Source organism: Littorina saxatilis, linkage group LG6 (assembly GCF_037325665.1).
Source record: "Littorina saxatilis isolate snail1 linkage group LG6, US_GU_Lsax_2.0, whole genome shotgun sequence".
Lineage (NCBI taxonomy): Eukaryota > Metazoa > Mollusca > Gastropoda > Littorinimorpha > Littorinidae > Littorina > Littorina saxatilis.
This window is the reverse complement of record NC_090250.1, coordinates 3,205,950-3,223,449: the sequence shown is the minus strand read 5'-3', so window position 1 is coordinate 3,223,449 and position 17,500 is coordinate 3,205,950. Positions and strand designations below refer to the sequence as shown.

Here is a 17,500-nt window from a genome sequence, read left to right as displayed (position 1 = left end):
ACAACTCTGAACAAAGTCATTATCTTGAGACAGAGTCCAGTACCGGTATTAAAACTTTTAAGTTAAAACATATTTTCACGAGTAGGAGTGTGCCTTCAGGTTCAAGACTAGTGGTACCTGTTTAGTAATGGTGAGCACGGTGAGTATACCCAGAGAGGTTCTACCCGACACGGCGCCCGGGTGGACCCAGAACGACAGCCAGGACATGACCACCACCAGGCTGCTGGGCATGTACACCTGGAGCAGGTAGAAACTCAGGTGTCGCTGCAGGTAAAAATCCACCTGAAGGCACGTGAAGTTACCTGCAGAAGAAGGGAATGTAAAGTGTTGTAATACGTAATAAAATTTATTCTACAAGACTTGTACATGTTAACGTGTTAACTTACCATTTTCTGAGCTGTAAAGATCTCAAGATGCCGCTGTTTGTACTGTACTTTACTTCTTGAAAATAAAATACATCATAAATTACCACAGACGTCTCCAGGCTATTTTCAAAGGATAGAGCAGACGCGCCCAAAAAACAACAGCCTGGCGCTTTTAAGTTCAGCTTGGCAATGTGAGGCTGATACATTTTTGTAAAAAATAACTTTGTCGGTCTGCATAATTATTCAGCAAAACGTTACCTCTTTGTGCACACCAACAATGGGTAGCCTGCTGTTTTCTTTGCAGAGTAGGAATTTTGATGACTAATTTTCTCCGAAAGCGACGTATGGCTGCCTGAATGGCGGGGTAAAAATGTTCATTCACGTAAAAACCCACTCGTGCAAATACATAAGTGACCGTGGGAGTTTCAGCCTATGAACGAAGAAGAAGAAGAAGACTTATCAATGTGGCAACTGACTATGTAATACCCACACATTTGGTACAGCATTAAACTATATATATATATATATATGTGTGTGTGTGTGTGTGTGTGTGTGTGTGTGTGTGTGTGTGTGTGTGTGTGTGTGTGTGTGTGTGTGTGTGTGTGTGTGTGTGTGTGTGTGTGTGTGTGTGTGTGTGTGTGTGTTTCTGCCTAAACTCGTCGGCATTATACTTGTCTCGTCTAAATATCGGACCCTATTGCTACGCTGAAAACCCAATAGCTGTTAATAAATCACTGCAGATCTGTCCATGCTTTTGGTTAAAGCACGTCTTTACTGAAGACTTTCAAATGGCAATACCGCATGCATGTAATTTAAATCCAAGGAGCTAAGTTTTTGAATGCGCGCTTAAAACAGTTTAAAGTAAGATCTGACAGATTTGTGATGGTTTCCATGATGGTTTGAATTAGAAGGAAGGTATATATATTATAATGATTTAATTTTCAATGAGAATATTAGATGTCCAAAGTTGGACAATGCAGTCAAACCTGCACTGGCGAGCACCTCACGACCACCTGCCCATCACAACCAGCCCATCACAACCAGCCCATCACAACCAGCCCAAAGAAACACAAACGAGGTTCTGTCTTCTATGATTCACTTTTCCACAACGACAGCCTGCCCATAAGGACCCCTTTTGGCAGGTCCCTTGGGGGATCGTTTTAGACAGGTTCGGCTGTATTATCTAGTCACAGGGGCTTCACGTGACAGGTAGCAGTGTACTCACCATCCTCGGTGAGTCCGTCACATAGTGTTTGGTGAGTGGTGAGCAGTGTGAAGTGGGACAGCTGGATCAGTGAGCGGGTGTGTAGTGGTGTGGCAGACCAGTGAAACATCAGACTCTTGGTGCTGAACCCGACTGGTGTACACACAGACAGACACATAGTCAGACACATAGTCAAACAGGCGGGTAATCAGACATGCAAACTGATAAGCACACAGAGAGAGAAGTAAACAAACGCGTGTATTAAAGCAGAAGCAATTGTTTATAACAGTCGCTTTGTGCGCACATCTGCACGGGCAAACTAGCAGCACACACACACACACACACACACACACACACGCGCGCGCGCATATAAACACTCTTACCATGAATTGAGCAAAATCCAAATTCTTGTTGTGGCATGACTCGAGGTTTTACCTTCTGTTCTCTTTTTCCTTCACTGACTAGTTTATCTGTGTGTGGGGTCCCTCAAAATTAATTTTGCAAAGAAGATTTATGATCGTTTTGCGGATTGTTGAGAACTATGGCAGCTAAGAAATGGTGTAACCGGCCCCCGTAGCGCAGTGGTTAGCGCATCGGGCTGCGGGCCGGGAGGTCGTGGGTTCGAATCCCATCAGGGTCATGTGGGTTTTTCGGGCTACGGTCGGCTCCTACCCAGAGTGGAAGTGCTATGGTTCCTATGGGAAGGCTGGGATCACACAGCCGAGTGTCATTCGAATGCGATTTTGAGGGTGCTCAGGTTGTGTATACCTGACCAACACCGCAGGTGCGGCAGTTCTCGGGCCTGGTTGCATTGACGCCAGGATATATTATCACAGTAAGCGTAGAGTGCTGTCCTGTCACGTAGTCTCAAAAACCAAATTGGAAATCCAAAGCATCATCATTATAAGCATCCTCATCTCATTAATCATCGAAAATATAAATTGTCCTTGCTCTTGTGGCCCTTTATGCCCGGAGCTCTCATGGTGACCTTGGTCTCAGTGTTCCTGTTCGATCCTTCCCTGAATAGTAGTTCTGCTGTCAGTCTTCAACGTGTGACGTTCTGGGGGGTCGACGGAGGGACGTTGTGGCGGTCTGCTCTTTGGAGGGGACGCTCACTCAGTCTGGCTCCGCGACTTAAAGTCAATGTCGTTTGTAGGGGGCATAGTAGGTAGTGGGCTGCGTCCGCTAGCTCGGGACAGACCCACTACTGAACACCGTCGAAGTAACTCAGCAGAAGTGCAGTGTCATATTCCGAGGGTAGCCTACCGCAGCGACCCAACATCCCCCCCTGGAGCGTCTGTAAATTCGACAAGTCTGGCAGCGGAACGAAATTCAGAGGTGGTTGGAGCAGTGAGTGCAGGGACGGGGCGGTGTGAGAGCACAACGGGACAAGGAACAGGTGTAAAGAAGAAAAAAAAATATGGTGTAAGGGAGGTAAGAGATTATACTTACAACTTTGGATGAAAAGCGAGCAGAGTTGTCGGTCCATTGGATAATTGTGCAGATCCATTGGACACGAAGCTGTCACTAACATTCTGGAAACAAAATGGAGAGGAAAAAACCAGCAGTTTTGTTATTTTATTCCTTCGAACGAAAGAGAGAGACAGAAAAAATACAGAGACAGAGACAGAGATACAAAAGAGAGAGAGAGAGAGAGAGAGAGAGAGAGAGAGAGAGAGAGAGAGAGAGAGAGAGAGAGAGAGAGAGTGAGAGAGAGAGAGAGAGAGAGAGAGAGAGAGAGAGAGAGAGAGAGAGAGAGAGAGAGAGAGAGAGAGAGAGAGAGAGTCTTCACAAATGAGAGAGACAGACATACTGACAAAAAAAACAAAAACAAAAAACAGAGGGAACAATAAACAGAAGGTTGAACACTCCACAGTTTTGTGAACATTCTTCTCGTCACACAAATCACCCATTGCAAGAGATGTTTCCTTGGGATGATTCTGTCAAGGGAACACTAGAGAGGAGATTATAGTGAACAGAAGAGAAGAGAAAGAGAAGAGGAAACTCTTATATGGCGGGGGTAGTTGGTTTTGGCATTAGGCATACAGGGACAGAGAGATAGAGATGATGATGATGATGATGATGATGATGATGATGATGATGATGATGATGATGATGATGATGGAACTTTATTTTACAAAGATAGAGGTTAAAGGCCATGCCTTTTCTTACAACCTGTCCTTACATCTTATACAAAATTCGAATACATACATGATATACGAGTAGAACTAACGGAAAAATAAGCAAACAATCGAACAAATAAGCAAACAAATACAAGACAGACGGACAGAGATATACAGTGACAGAGAGAAGAGAGACTCGTTACAAGTGAGAGCCAGACAGACAGAGATATACAGTGACAGAGAGAAGAGAGACTCGTTACAAGTGAGAGCCAGACAGACAGATTATAACAGAGAGGAAGGCTGACAGAAAAATAAACAAAAACAAATCATCAACAGATTAAAAAGCAGAAATTCACAGTTTTTATCGTCACGCCTGTCAGCCATTCGGAATGCAATCACAATGACACGCAAGTGGTGATCTGCTCACAGGATGATGAGATTTCACCCCAGGCACTGTACACTTAGCTGTGATCGCTGTATTCCTTGTTTTTGCGTATAATGTTCAAAGTTTAGAGATACCCTCCTTCCCGTGTAGACGATTTTGTAATCCGCAATATTATATTTCAGTATTGTGATACATCAAACGCATATCCTTCATCCTGTTGCGCCAAGTGGTCCTCATCTGATCAGCCCTAAACGTCAACAACAACAAAATGGTGCACTAGCCTTCGTGATTCTGAACATTTACTCGCCAGACGGCAGAGAGTAAACTTTACAAGCCAAGCCAACAATTTGTTTCAGCAACTTTGCACGCATTTGGCGAGTAGATGAACATTTCTACTCGCCAGTTAGGCAAAAAAAAAGAAAAAAAAAAGATGTGGTTAAGGTAACATAGCCAAAAAAAATAGGGTAGGAATCACTTTTTTTTTTAAACTTTTTTTTCTAATGTGTACAAATTAAACCTACTTGATAGGGAAATAAGTGTGCGACTCGAGCGCTTTCGCTTTCATTGCGTTTTCTGCACGGTTTTTTTTTTTAAATTTTAAATTTTTAAATTTTTTTTTACAAATGTAATAACAAGTTATAGGGTCGGCCCCTAAAAATAGGGTAGGTCGGGTTACCGTAACCACACCTATTTTTTTGTTTAGGCCTTACATGATTCTACTCGCCATGGCGAGTAAAATACTCGCCTCTTTCAGGGCTGCTGATGAGGAAATAAATGGTAGATCTTGGACCTTAAAGGCATATGTACGCGCTCCCGTGTTTACAAAGTGTAGTTTGCCCATAATCGATGTCAAACGCACCATAAGACCATGTAATGACGATATGTCGCCATGCGCGGACCATATACATGCATTACAGCTTGTTTTAGAGTCTCAAAAACTTTGGATGTAAACAAAGACGCGGAGTTATTTCCCTTGCGTCAACGCTACCTCTGTTGGCAAATCTATAAATAGGACGATCCAGATCAAAATGAAAATTAACATATCTCAACATTGAAGGGGTCCTAGACCACAATATTTTGCAGGGAACTTAATTTAGCATGTCTCCAGCTGTTGGTAAAGCAATTAGCGTGTATAGTCATCGAGTACATATGGCTTTAAGTCACATATCAGTCCAGGCTGTATACACGGGGCAAACTTTCATATCAGTCCAGGCTGTATACACGGGGCAAACTCTCATATCAGTCCAGGCTGTATACACGGGGCAAACTCTCATATCAGTCCAGGCTGTATACACGGGGCAAACTCTCATATAAGTCCAGGCTGTATACACGGGGCAAACTCTCATATCAGTCCAGGCTGTATACACGGGGCAAACTCTCATATCAGTCCAGGCTGTATACACGGGGCAAACTCTCATATAAGTCCAGGCTGTATACACGGGGCAAACTCTCATATCAGTCCAGGCTGTATACACGGGACAAACTCTCATATCAGTCCAGGCTGTATACACGGGGCAAACTCTCATATCAGTCCAGGCTGTATACACGGGGCAAACTCTCATATCAGTCCAGGCTGTATACACGGGGCAAACTCTCATATCAGTCCAGGCTGTATACACGGGACAAACTCTCATATCAGTCCAGGCTGTATACACGGGGCAAACTCTCATATCAGTCCAGGCTGTATACACGGGACAAACTCTCATATCAGTCCAGGCTGTATACACGGGGCAAACTCTCATATCAGTCCAGGCTGTATACACGGGGCAAACTCTCATATCAGTCCAGGCTGTATACACGGGGCAAACTCTCATATCAGTCCAGGCTGTATACACGGGGCAAACTCTCATATCGGTCCAGGCTGTATACACGGGGCAAACTCTCATATCAATTGGGTTAAGTCTTATTCACGAAGCTCGCTGTACGAAGCTATGGCGCTGAATGTTCGGCCAAAAGACTTCGGGTATAAGAGGGACGCTACCGGGATCTATCTTCTCCGCCAACTTTGCCGAAACTCTTATGATAATGTCGGCAATTTTCGGAAGTTTTAGATAGTCCTTTGAGTTACGCTCTCCTTACCGTTAAAAAGTTCGGCAATTTTGCCTAAATAACGCGTCGACGGCAACGTGTTTTGGCAACTTTGTTGAAATGAGATTCGATGTTTTGCCGAATACAGATGTCAAACGGCATCTCTGCTGTGAAAAAGGCCAGTCCCTGCTTTTATATGGGATGAGGACATCCTTCCACTTAGAGAAATACCACAAGTCTACAGCTTGGCTGATCTTAGAGGAATACCACAAGTCTACAGCTTGGCTGATCTTAGAGGAGTACCACAAGTCTACAGCTTGGCTGATCTTAGAGGAGTACCACAAGTCTACAGCTTGGCTGATCTTAGAGGAATACCACAAGTCTACAGCTTGGCTGATCTTAGAGGAATACCACAAGTCTACAGCTTTGCTGATCTTAGAGGAGTACCACAAGTCTACAGCTTGGCTGATCTTAGAGGAGTACCACAAGTCTACAGCTTGGCTGATCTTAGAGGAATACCACAAGTCTACATCTTTGCTGATCTTAGAGGAGTACCACAAGTCTACAGCTTTGCTGATCTTAGAGGAATACCACAAGTCTACAGCTTGGCTGATCTTAGAGGAATACCACAAGTCTACAGCTTTGCTGATCTTAGAGGAGTACCACAAGTCTACAGCTTTGCTGATCTTAGAGGAATACCACAAGTCTACAGCTTGGCTGATCTTAGAGGAGTACCACAAGTCTACAGCTTGGCTGATCTTAGAGCAATACCACAAGTCTACAGCTTGGCTGATTTCTGCTCAGAGTGTGATCTTTGTTGATCGTAAATGACATTTATGTTAATCTGAGAAAATAATTACAATCTCATTACAATTACAAACAAACAAACAAACAGGCTGTATATTTTTGGGTATTCGAAAGTGGATGGATGCTCTAGCCAACTAACAAACCCTGGACAAGATCTGTGGAAGTTTACTAGATAGTTTACACAAAAAGGATGCTACCATTTAGACATTCATTTCGTGTCGCGCACTCTTATTCATGTTGGCGAGAAAATCAATGGGGTGATGCGATCTCCCAGCTGTTACTTCAGCCACGCGCAATCCCGGGTCTTAATGCAAATAACCTGCAACCCAAATAATAATGTGTCACATTTACCTCAGGGAAATCGAATTGGATGTTATTCTTTTATTTCTAGTTCCCCCTTTGAATGGCATTGTTTTCTTTTTACTTCTTTCTTTTCTTTCTTTTATTCTTCGTTTCGCTGCACTGTCTTTCTCTGCTGTTGTTTTTCTCTTCTATCTTTCTTACTATTTCTTCTTTTAAAAAAAAAGAAGTATTTCCCTTTTTTCTGCTTTTTCCGAGAACAGTTTCCACGAAGCACGCACACACTTTGCTGAAACGGACAGAAGACGAGCAGAATATTGCGAGAACCTGTGTGAACTGAACATGTTGATACAGTATCAGACGTAAGCGGGCAGACAGACAAGAAAGAACACAAACACAGAAGAACAAACTAACAGAAACACACCCGCAAATCTACACTCACAAACAGTTACGAGAGAGAGAGAGAGAGAGAGAGAGAGAGAGAGAGAGAGAGAGAGAGAGAGAGAGAGAGAGAGAGAGAGAGAGAGAGAGAGAGAGAGAGAGATATGATGATGATGATGAAACTTTATTTTTCAAGGATAGAGGTTTAAGGCAACGCCTTTTCTTACAACCGGTCCTTACTTCTAATACAAATGTCTAATAAATGATAAACAAGTAAAGCAACATGACAAATAAACAAATTAAACAAGAGAGAGAGAGAGAGAGAGAGAGAGAGAGAGAGAGAGAGAGAGAGAGAGAGAGAGAGAGAGAGAGAGAGAGAGAGAGAGAGAGAGAGAGAGAGATTAACGATTAACGAGTTTATTGCATTTAGGCAACATGCCCCTTGCAATGGGGGGAAAAACGTGGCAAAAACAACGTCAAGGACAAACATAAATGTAATACTGGTGGACTATCTAGTCCATCAGAAAAAGTAATTGTGATATTATATAATATGTACATGTACAGAGAGAGAGAGAGAGAGAGAGAGAGAGAGAGAGAGAGAGAGAGAGCAAACACAAACGGACAGGAAACAAATCAAGCTAACCCATTTAACCAACCACAAGCAAACAGTACCTGGCTTAGTGACAGTCGCTGCCATCACGATCGATACCGTGTTAATTACAATTTGACAGAAACAAGAAACCGCTATCCCAAAAGCAAACACTACCTTGCTCCAATCAAACAAACAAATGAAAATAATTAAGCACTCTGTATATAGACACCAACTTCTGAAATTCGTTTGTTAATTAAAGGATTCTACTTCTTTCCGTTGCCAGGAGACTTACTGCACTTTCTGTTTATTGACGTTTCCATTTATTTGGAGCACTTACTTGCGCGCATATGGTGTGTGTGTGTGTGTGTGTGTGTGTGTGTAAAGTTTTGATATCAGTGCCTCCGAGTCTCTGACGGCATCGCCTTGCCAGAAATCGTACCCAAAACATTATCAGATAAGTTCCTTTCGTTTTTTTTCCATTTATCTAATAATTATTTGTCGGTCTGCCCGTCATAAATACCTTTTGGTCGATGTATTTGTGAATTCTGGTTTTGTCAAAAATTAAACGTTCCAACTAAAATTGGAGATTGGTTCTGCATTACTCTCACTTAGTCTATTAAACATGTCGTTAGATCGCTTAATTCCCTTTGTTTCTGAGTTTCAACAACCATACCTGTCAAGCTCTTGTGGACTCTCACCATAAGATTTTGCTAACAAGACCATAAGTTTGCACCAAAAAGCATAAGACAACGTGCAACATTACAGAAGTCGTTAGATTAATCACCACAACTAAATACATGCACACACACACACACAAAAACAAGAAATCAGCCTTATTTCACACATAAGAAAAACACACTTTTCTCAACACTGAACTGCTCTGTTTTATGTAATTTTGAAATGCAAAGCATGTTTAAATGTAAATTTATTGTACCCAGAATCACCTAAATTGTACAAAGACAGTACACTTCCAACCAGACACAAATTTAGTGATTTACACCCCTCACAATTTTTTTTTACCAGAATGCACAAAAACACCACTTGATAGTAAAGGCACAAGACAAGTGTGTTTTAACAACATTCCTTCATTGAGCACAGTGATTGAATCATGAATGGAAACCCCCACCACAAAAGAGAACATTTTTATCCAAACAGAACATGTAAAACACACAAGTTACAAGCCAGAAACTCATGTGTGTCTCAACAATCAAGGACAAATACCAGATCAACAAAAATATGACATGTAAATGCTTTAGTTTGAGGTCGCGCATGTTTTAAAAACAAGTCGTATATGATCGGTTGTGACAGACATCCGGTGCCAACTTTCGCTCTCTACCTCTTCGAAAATGCATCATAACGCCCTTATCTTTATTTATATGGCTTCACACTAGGTACAACGTGAGAAAATACTGTGTAGATACTAGAAAAACAAAAAAGAGTACATGTAAATGCTTTAGTTTGAGGTCGCGCGTGTTCTAAAAACAAGTCCGACATGATCGGAGGTGACAGGAATTCGGCTACTTTCACTTTCGATCGCTAGCTCTTCGAAAATGCATCACAACTCCCTTAGTTTCATTTCTATGGCTTAAAACTTCGTACAACGTGAGAAAATACCTTGAAGATACCGAGAACAACAACAATAGTACATGTAACTGCTTTAATTTGAGGTCGCGTGTGGTCAAGCGTTGTCGCACAGTACTCAGTCAGATCGCGCTGACGGTGTGCGCATGCGCGTTGCCTTGTACTTCCGCCGGATCAGTTACCGCGAGATTATTTAGCTGTTACTTTGTTCTCCGACGAACCTTTGCGATCTTTTTTTTCATTTGACCAAATTGTTTTGTAAAAACCGTAAGATCTTCGGCATACGCCGTAAGACTTGAAAAACATCAAAATTCCGTAAGAATTACGCGAAACGAAACGTAAGACTTGACAGGTATGAACAACTAACCGGCCCTTTCTTGTTATTTAATAATGGTGATGATTATAGTCAAGATCATGGTGTTCGTACCTTGCTTTGTAAACCACGCTGCCATTACGGTAGAGGTGCAGCATTTTGTTCGGCGTGGACACTTCCCTGAAGGCAGACTGCTTCTCGTTGACAAAGTACAGGTCAGGGATCCATATCCGGTCCGTCAGACGAGAGTCCAGCTCCAAGAACGGACTGCTGACCTTCTCTCTGAAGTCCAGTCTTTCGTCCGTCCATCGCTGTTCCACTATAAGGTCTGTCGTGAATTCCTGAAAGAACAGAATAGATGAACTCCGGAAATGTAAATTTCAGGTCCCATTTGTGTTTGTACCTCCTCATACTTTTTGTGTGTTAAAGAAGACAGAGAATACTCTCTCTTGCTGGTCGTATGAAAGAGGCGGCACATACGTATCAAAATGTCAAACTCATTCAATGAAAAACACGATATTCGGAAATAACTTTATCATGTTTGTTTGGTTTGTGAAAGAGTGAATAGTCTTGCTTTCATTGAGGTAAACGTTTCACACGTGCTCCGTGTCAACCTGTTTCAGAAAAACCTCTCGCTAGTGCCTGGCCTATAATGTCACGTGGGAAAGTTTGCCTCAATAAAAGCAAGAGTATTCACTTTTTCACACGACCCACACGAGTTATTTCCTAACATCGTCTATTTGATTGATTGAGTTTGAAATGTTCATACTTGTTTGCCGCTAACCTCTTTCAAAGGAACTGTCTATATACGACCAAAAAGTATGAGGAGGTACAGACACACATGTGAATTGAATTTAACATTAGTGCCCGAGACTGAGAGGGAAAGCATGCCCACATGCGCTTTTCTTCGATTGCGAGAGAAAGAGGAGATTCACAGGAAAAGAAACACTAAATAAACTGGCAGACGACCGAGAGACAAACGGGCGGTTAGAGATGGGACGTTTTCAAAGAAAAAGAGAGACAGAGACAGAGAGATCGTATTGTTATGTTATTGTTGGGTCTCAAACCGTCATGTGAAGCAACATCTGGAGAATATTACTTTGCATGAAGAATATAAAACGAAAAATGAATAGCAGGCCAATCTTCGGGGTTTCGAAAATCAAATTTCTCCTGGAAACAAGGATTGTTTTTGAGAAAGACCCCCCCCCCCCCCAAAAAAAAAAAAAAAAAAAAAAAAAAACCAACAACAACACTAGAGCAATCAACTATAGTGGACTTTTTTGAGTTTTGCAGAGCTCTTGAATCTTGAATCGAGGGTCCACAGTTCACGTCAATCCCAAGAATGGCTCTGTCTTGGGAATGCCAAAACAGTTTGTGCAATTTGCATGAAGGATTAGATTAACGACAAGACAAGCTGTGGCCACTAGCGAGATGGGACCAGAGAGTAAAGTCTGTCAGTGCAAGGAGGGACATATCTATGGCGCGCCATTTCTTCTTCTTTGATCAAGGGCTGAAACTCCCACGTTCACTCATGTTTTTGCACGAGTGGATGTTTACGTGTACGACCGTTTTAACTTTTTACCTCGCCATTCAGGCAGCATACGCCGGTTTTGGGGGAAGCATGCTGGGTATTTTCGTGTTTCCATAACCCATCAAACTCTGACATGGATTACAGGATCTTTTCCATGTGCACTTGGTCGTGCACTTGCGTGTACACACAAAGGGGGATGAGGCACTAGCAGTTCTGCACATAAGTTGACCTGGGAGATCGGACAAATCTCCACCCTTAACCCTTAAGGATTTGAACTCACGACTTTCCGATTAGGAGCCCGATGTCTTATCCACCACTACTAACTGCGTCAAACGGCGCGGGAAAACTCTCCTGAAGTGCACTTCATGCAGGTTTCCATACACTCTACACAAGTAGAGGTTCTATGCTATACTGTACTTCGGTAGAGTTTTACCGCACCGTTTGATACTGACGGTACTGAAGTAGAGTTTTGGGGGAGAAACCCTACTTAGGCCTACAGTTAATATCAAACGTTCCAAAATTCAGAATTGACAAAACGATACGTAACATTTACAGTACGTCGACCCAATGGTCTTTATTTCATATCATCTTCTAACAATAACAATACCTGTGACGACACTTTATTTTCCATTATAATGAAAAAAGGGTCTTTGACGCATCCAATCTGTCTGTCAACGATGATAAAACAACATTTTTGATTGGACATTGAATAAGACAAAAATATTTTAAAAAAACTTTCTCGCCTTCCCCCCATCCCAGTGTCAAGGCCATGTCAGCACAACCTATGATGTCATCTTAGACTGCATCACAGCTTGAGTTGCCGTGAAGTCTTGATCCTCGTGCACAATTTACGAGACGGAGCCAATGCCGGGAGTGAAGAGATGAGGGCTTACCCTTAACTTTGTTATAACTCCCCGATAACACACACATACATACACACACGCACACGCAGGCACGCAGGCACACGCACGCAATCACACACACACACACACACACACACACACACACACACACAGACACAGACACACACACACAAACACACCATAAACACACACATATGCAAACACACACACACACAGACACACACACACAGACACACACACACACACAGACAGACAGACAGACACACACACACATGCACGCACACACGCACGCACACACACACGCACGCACGCACGCACGCACGCACACACACACACACACAAACACACCCACACAAACACACTCACACTCGCACACACAAACGCACACACACAAACGCACACACACACACACACACACACACACACACACACACACACACACACAGACAGTGGTACTTGCCATATCCGCCTCTGTGATAGAGTTGACGCTGTTGATAAACACGCTGACAGTCACGTCGCAGACATTTCCTGCAAAGAAAACATAATCACACGCCGATTAACTTTTTTCGGCATAGATTTTCGCACAAAGCAGAATGTCAACCTGCTACAGGATTATTAGTGTGTGAATGTGTGTGTGTGTGTGTGTGTGTGTGTGTGTGTGTGTGTGTTTGTGTGTGTGTATGTGTGTGTTTGTGTGTGTGTATGTGTGTTTGTGTGTGTGCGTGTGTGTGTGTGCGTGTGCGCGTGCGTGCGTGTGTATGTGTGTATGTGTGTTTGTGTGTGTGTGTGTAATTATGTGTTAGTGTGTGTGTGTGTGTAATTATGTGTGTGTGTGTGTGTGTGTGTGTGCGTGTGTGCGCGCGTGCGTGCGTACGTACGTGCGTGCGTGCATGCGTGCGTGCGTGCGTGCGTGCGTGCGTTTGCTTTCTTTAAAGCGAATTATCAATATCTATAAGTTATTTCGCGGTAAGGTTCGTTGGTAGCATCTTTTTTACCAGCATTCCTATTCAATCTTCCACGAAAGAAAGTAGGAACAAAGACACGGACCAGCCAGCCAACCATTTCACCACATCCACTCATCCACACCAAAACATAAGAAGACAAAATCGAATGCTCACCTCTTTCAAACATAGGCGGTATTTGATGATTGTAGTCGAGCAATAAGTCGGCAAGAAATTCAGATCTGCAATTAAATAGGCAAAACAATATGACGAGAACTTCTTTTTGAAAGGAAGAGGGTATTTAATCTGAGCTGGATTCCAGTTTGTGACAAGCACGATGACGTTCAGTCGCCAACCACCCCCCCCCCCACCCCACCCGCAAGCCTAATCCAGAGCAGTTGTAAATAGCCATGTACATAATTATTATTTGAAATTTTCTTTTCTTTTTCATATAATACTCATTGCACAACATTACATTATCACAAACATACGCACGGCGAGCCGAACTGTCTCCACGTGCCTTTAAGGCGATCTGAGGCACTAAAATCACCAACATTAAACTTGGAGAATACATGGAATAACTTAGTTTTCTGGGTAGTTATTGAAGTGACTTATGGAAAGAAATGAAAAATATGTGAATACTACAGGACATAGACTGCCGTTGCTATGTAAACTGGCTTAAACAGCGCCATATTGGATTTCTAGGAAACGGGTTTAAAGCAACATCATACATCAGAAATGCTTGCTATTTGGCACACCGATACACATGACTTTTAACTACAATCCTATAGAACGATTTGTTGAGAAAAGACTACAGTTGAATTTATATTCATTTTTTGAATAAGGAATAATGAATATGCGGTTAGAAATTACAAAAATAATATAAATTCAACTGTAGTTTTTTATAGTAAAAATATCGTCATATATGATTGTAGATAAAAGTCATGTGTATCTTTGTGCCAAATATCATGCATTTCTGATGTATGATGTCGCTGTAAAACCGTTTCCTAGAAATCCAATATGGTGCCTGTTTTCATAGCAACGGCGATCTGTGTCCATTAATATTTACACATTTTTCATTCATTGTTTCAAGTCACTTCAATAACTATCAAGAATACTAGGTTATTCCATGTATTCTCCAAGTTTTATTTTAGTGCCACACATCGCCTTAAAGAACGGTACACATTATGACCGACTATAAAGTGTTTACAAAATAGTGTTTACCATGTGTGCTACTTTTGCTAGTTGAATCATATCACAACTGGTTCCAGAAAGTGTGTTTAAAAGAGGTACACTTCAGTTTACGGTGGAGATGCAGGTCTGTGATGTCTTAACCTTCACCGTGCTTCGTGGGTCGTGGACGACCCAGAGCCTCACACAATCGTCTTTATCTCTTACACTATTTGGAGTTTTTAATTGAGACTTCATGTAATCTCCAATCATCAAAATTATGACCTTCCTATTGGCCAACTTTTGAAAGATTATCTTTGTAAACAAACAAACAAACAAACAAACAAATAAACAAATAAACTCCAATTATTATCTGAAAGGCGTAACCGTCATAAACTAACAATGTTCCATAAAATTATTCACGACAAGACCCCCCCATACCTAAAAGCAGCACTCCCACCTCTCGTAGCAGCCAACAACCCCTACCACAGACGCCGCCCCTTAGAACGAAGTATACCCCCACATCGAACAGAAACGTACAAAACATCCTTTTTTCCTTCGACAACAGTACTCTGGAACCTGAACAAATACAGTTAACCGACTCCCTCGGGGAATTTAAACATTACTTAACAAAAGACGACACACAAATTCCCGTTTACTTCTACAGTGGCAGTCGACAAACACAAATAATCCACACAAAAATGAGACTTAATATTAGCGATCTAAAGAAAGACTTAGTTGAGCGACACCTTGCGGAAAACAGCGTATGCGACTGTGGTGATGGAACAGAAACTGCAACACACTTCTTACTAGAATGCCGTTTACACTTAGCTGCAAGAAACAACACAATCAACAAACTAACCAACAACCTCATACACACAGATATTCTACTTCATGGAAACCCCTCCTTGCAAACAAAAATTAACAAAAAAATCTTTGTAACAGTGCAGGAATTTATTGGCCGTTTCGAACAGATAAACATGTAAAGTGAAAGCAAAATCGATACGTCTACTCGTCTCTCTCTCTCTCTCTCTCTCTTTCTCTCTCTCTCTCTCTCTCTCTCTCTCTCTCTCTCTCTCTCTCTCTCTCTCTCTCTCTCTCTCTCTCTCTCTCTCACTCTCCCCCTCTCTCTCACTTTCCCCCTCCCTCCCTCCCTCTCTCCCTCTCTCCCTCCCTATCTCTTATTCTTAAACGGATTTTTGTTTTGATGTACAATTTTCATTCAATTTTCTTTTCATGTTTGCTTGCTTTTCATTTAAACTGTACAATAGCCGCCATTTATATTATATGTAATTTTCTAGAAAACTGTAAACACTACTATAAGCATTATGCTTGTTGTTGTTTACTCAATATGCATTTTTTGGGTAAATAATGCACAAACGTTGAATAAAACAGTTTAAACCAAACAAATAAACAAATAAACAATGACGTAATTTGAACTACACAGTCCGGATGACGTGGGTCGTGGACGACCCATATGGAATTACGTAAGGAATATTACGCTGTTTGTCCTTATTCGGATGGTGTGGGTCGTGTACGACCCATACTCTACAAGGAGGCGGCAAAGCGTTTATTCCTATTCGGATGGCGTGGGTCGTGTACGACCCATACTTTTTACGTTGAATCTTTCTTTGCAAAGTATGGGTCGTACACGACCCACATCATCCGGACTGTGTAGTCCAAAGCGTGATCCGGTGAAGGTTAAACATGATCACACTCCAAACAGATAGACTGCTTACGTTCCAAAATAAAATGTTTGATCCTTCATTTAGATGGCGGTTAACGAGGGAAGGGGGATTTCTTGAAGAAACACGGCGTCACTCCTCATTTCCATCGGTCATTTAGCATCGTCAACTTGGGTCTACTTGAATCCAATCGAGAATAGGGTAATTTCTTAGTTTGAATAATAGAAGATGTCGCTGTAACACTTTCTGCCCCACATATGTTGACCAAGTTGTTTTTTTTAGCCGAGACCAGCTGTGGTGCAGCAGGTCACTCAGAATTGTAGTAACTGTGTAGAAACTGTGCATCAACACGCTGGAATGCAGGCGTTAGATAGACGTTAGCGACTGAAGTGAATGTGTGTATGGATATATCCGTACCAGGTCAGACAGAGCCATAGGAGAGGGTACGGATATATTCGTACCAGGTCAGATAGAGCCATAGGAGAGGGTACGGATATATCCGTACCAGGTCAGATAGAGCCATAGGAGTTGGTACGGATATATTCGTACCAGGTCAGATAGAGCCATGGGAGTGGGTACGGATATATCCGTACCTAGGAGACAATGAGTTAACCTGATATCAATTGGCCGAAGTCGATTTCGCGAAGGCTACCTAACAAAGCTGGCTGCACGAAACTTTGGCACTTCAAAACAAAATTGCAGTCAGAAATGATTAAACAATTAGCAGACAGTCAGGTTATTACATGAGACAAAAAAATACATACAATAATGTATCGATTGAACATTGGATTTTCCATCTTTCGGCCATGTGACCTCAGAGTCCGACACAAACTCATAGGCGGCCAGCCGAGACTACAAAATAGTGCACGTTTGTGTCCCTTCAATCGGGAAAAAATTAAAAGGAAATCTAACACAATCGATCAATACATAAATGTTATTTGTATTTTTGACCAAACTTTGACATGTTACACATATTTCGACAGTAATTGTTCACCTCGACTGCCTCGGAGGTACACTGACTGTCTCGATCTGTGTAAAATTTCATTTTTTGTCAAAGATACAAATAATGTATAATAATAATTTTAAAAAAAATGTGCACTTACTTTGTGGGATGGTGATGTTGCCGGGAACAGCACGTGAAGGTGACCAAAGAAAAATGAATGGTCAGTCTCCACATTTGACCACAGTATGCAGCAAAGACCATACCACTCATCTTCTTCTGGACAATGCT

General features: G+C 42.1%; 1 protein-coding gene and 1 long non-coding RNA gene across 2 annotated transcripts in view; both read right to left on the bottom strand.

Annotated features, from left to right (window-relative positions):
• Positions 1 to 12,241, bottom strand: part of LOC138969599 (glycine receptor subunit alpha-4-like) — a 14,967-nt gene extending 2,726 nt beyond the window's left edge. Inside the window, exons 1-5 of the mRNA XM_070342455.1 lie at positions 12,218 to 12,241; positions 10,194 to 10,420; positions 3,022 to 3,104; positions 1,591 to 1,722; positions 118 to 302 (exon numbers count right to left, since the gene is read on the bottom strand). Coding sequence (XP_070198556.1) covers positions 118 to 302; positions 1,591 to 1,722; positions 3,022 to 3,104; positions 10,194 to 10,420; positions 12,218 to 12,241 — 651 coding nt within the window. The remainder of the gene's footprint in view (positions 1 to 117; positions 303 to 1,590; positions 1,723 to 3,021; positions 3,105 to 10,193; positions 10,421 to 12,217) is intronic.
• Positions 12,242 to 12,932: 691 nt separating this feature from the next.
• LOC138968314 (uncharacterized) overlaps positions 12,933 to 17,500 on the bottom strand; it is a 4,819-nt gene continuing 251 nt past the window's right edge. The window contains exons 1-3 of the long non-coding RNA XR_011456133.1: positions 17,373 to 17,500; positions 13,592 to 13,656; positions 12,933 to 13,001 (exon numbers count right to left, since the gene is read on the bottom strand). The exon at positions 17,373 to 17,500 is cut by the window's right edge and continues 251 nt beyond it. This is a non-coding gene — a long non-coding RNA (uncharacterized lncRNA). The remainder of the gene's footprint in view (positions 13,002 to 13,591; positions 13,657 to 17,372) is intronic.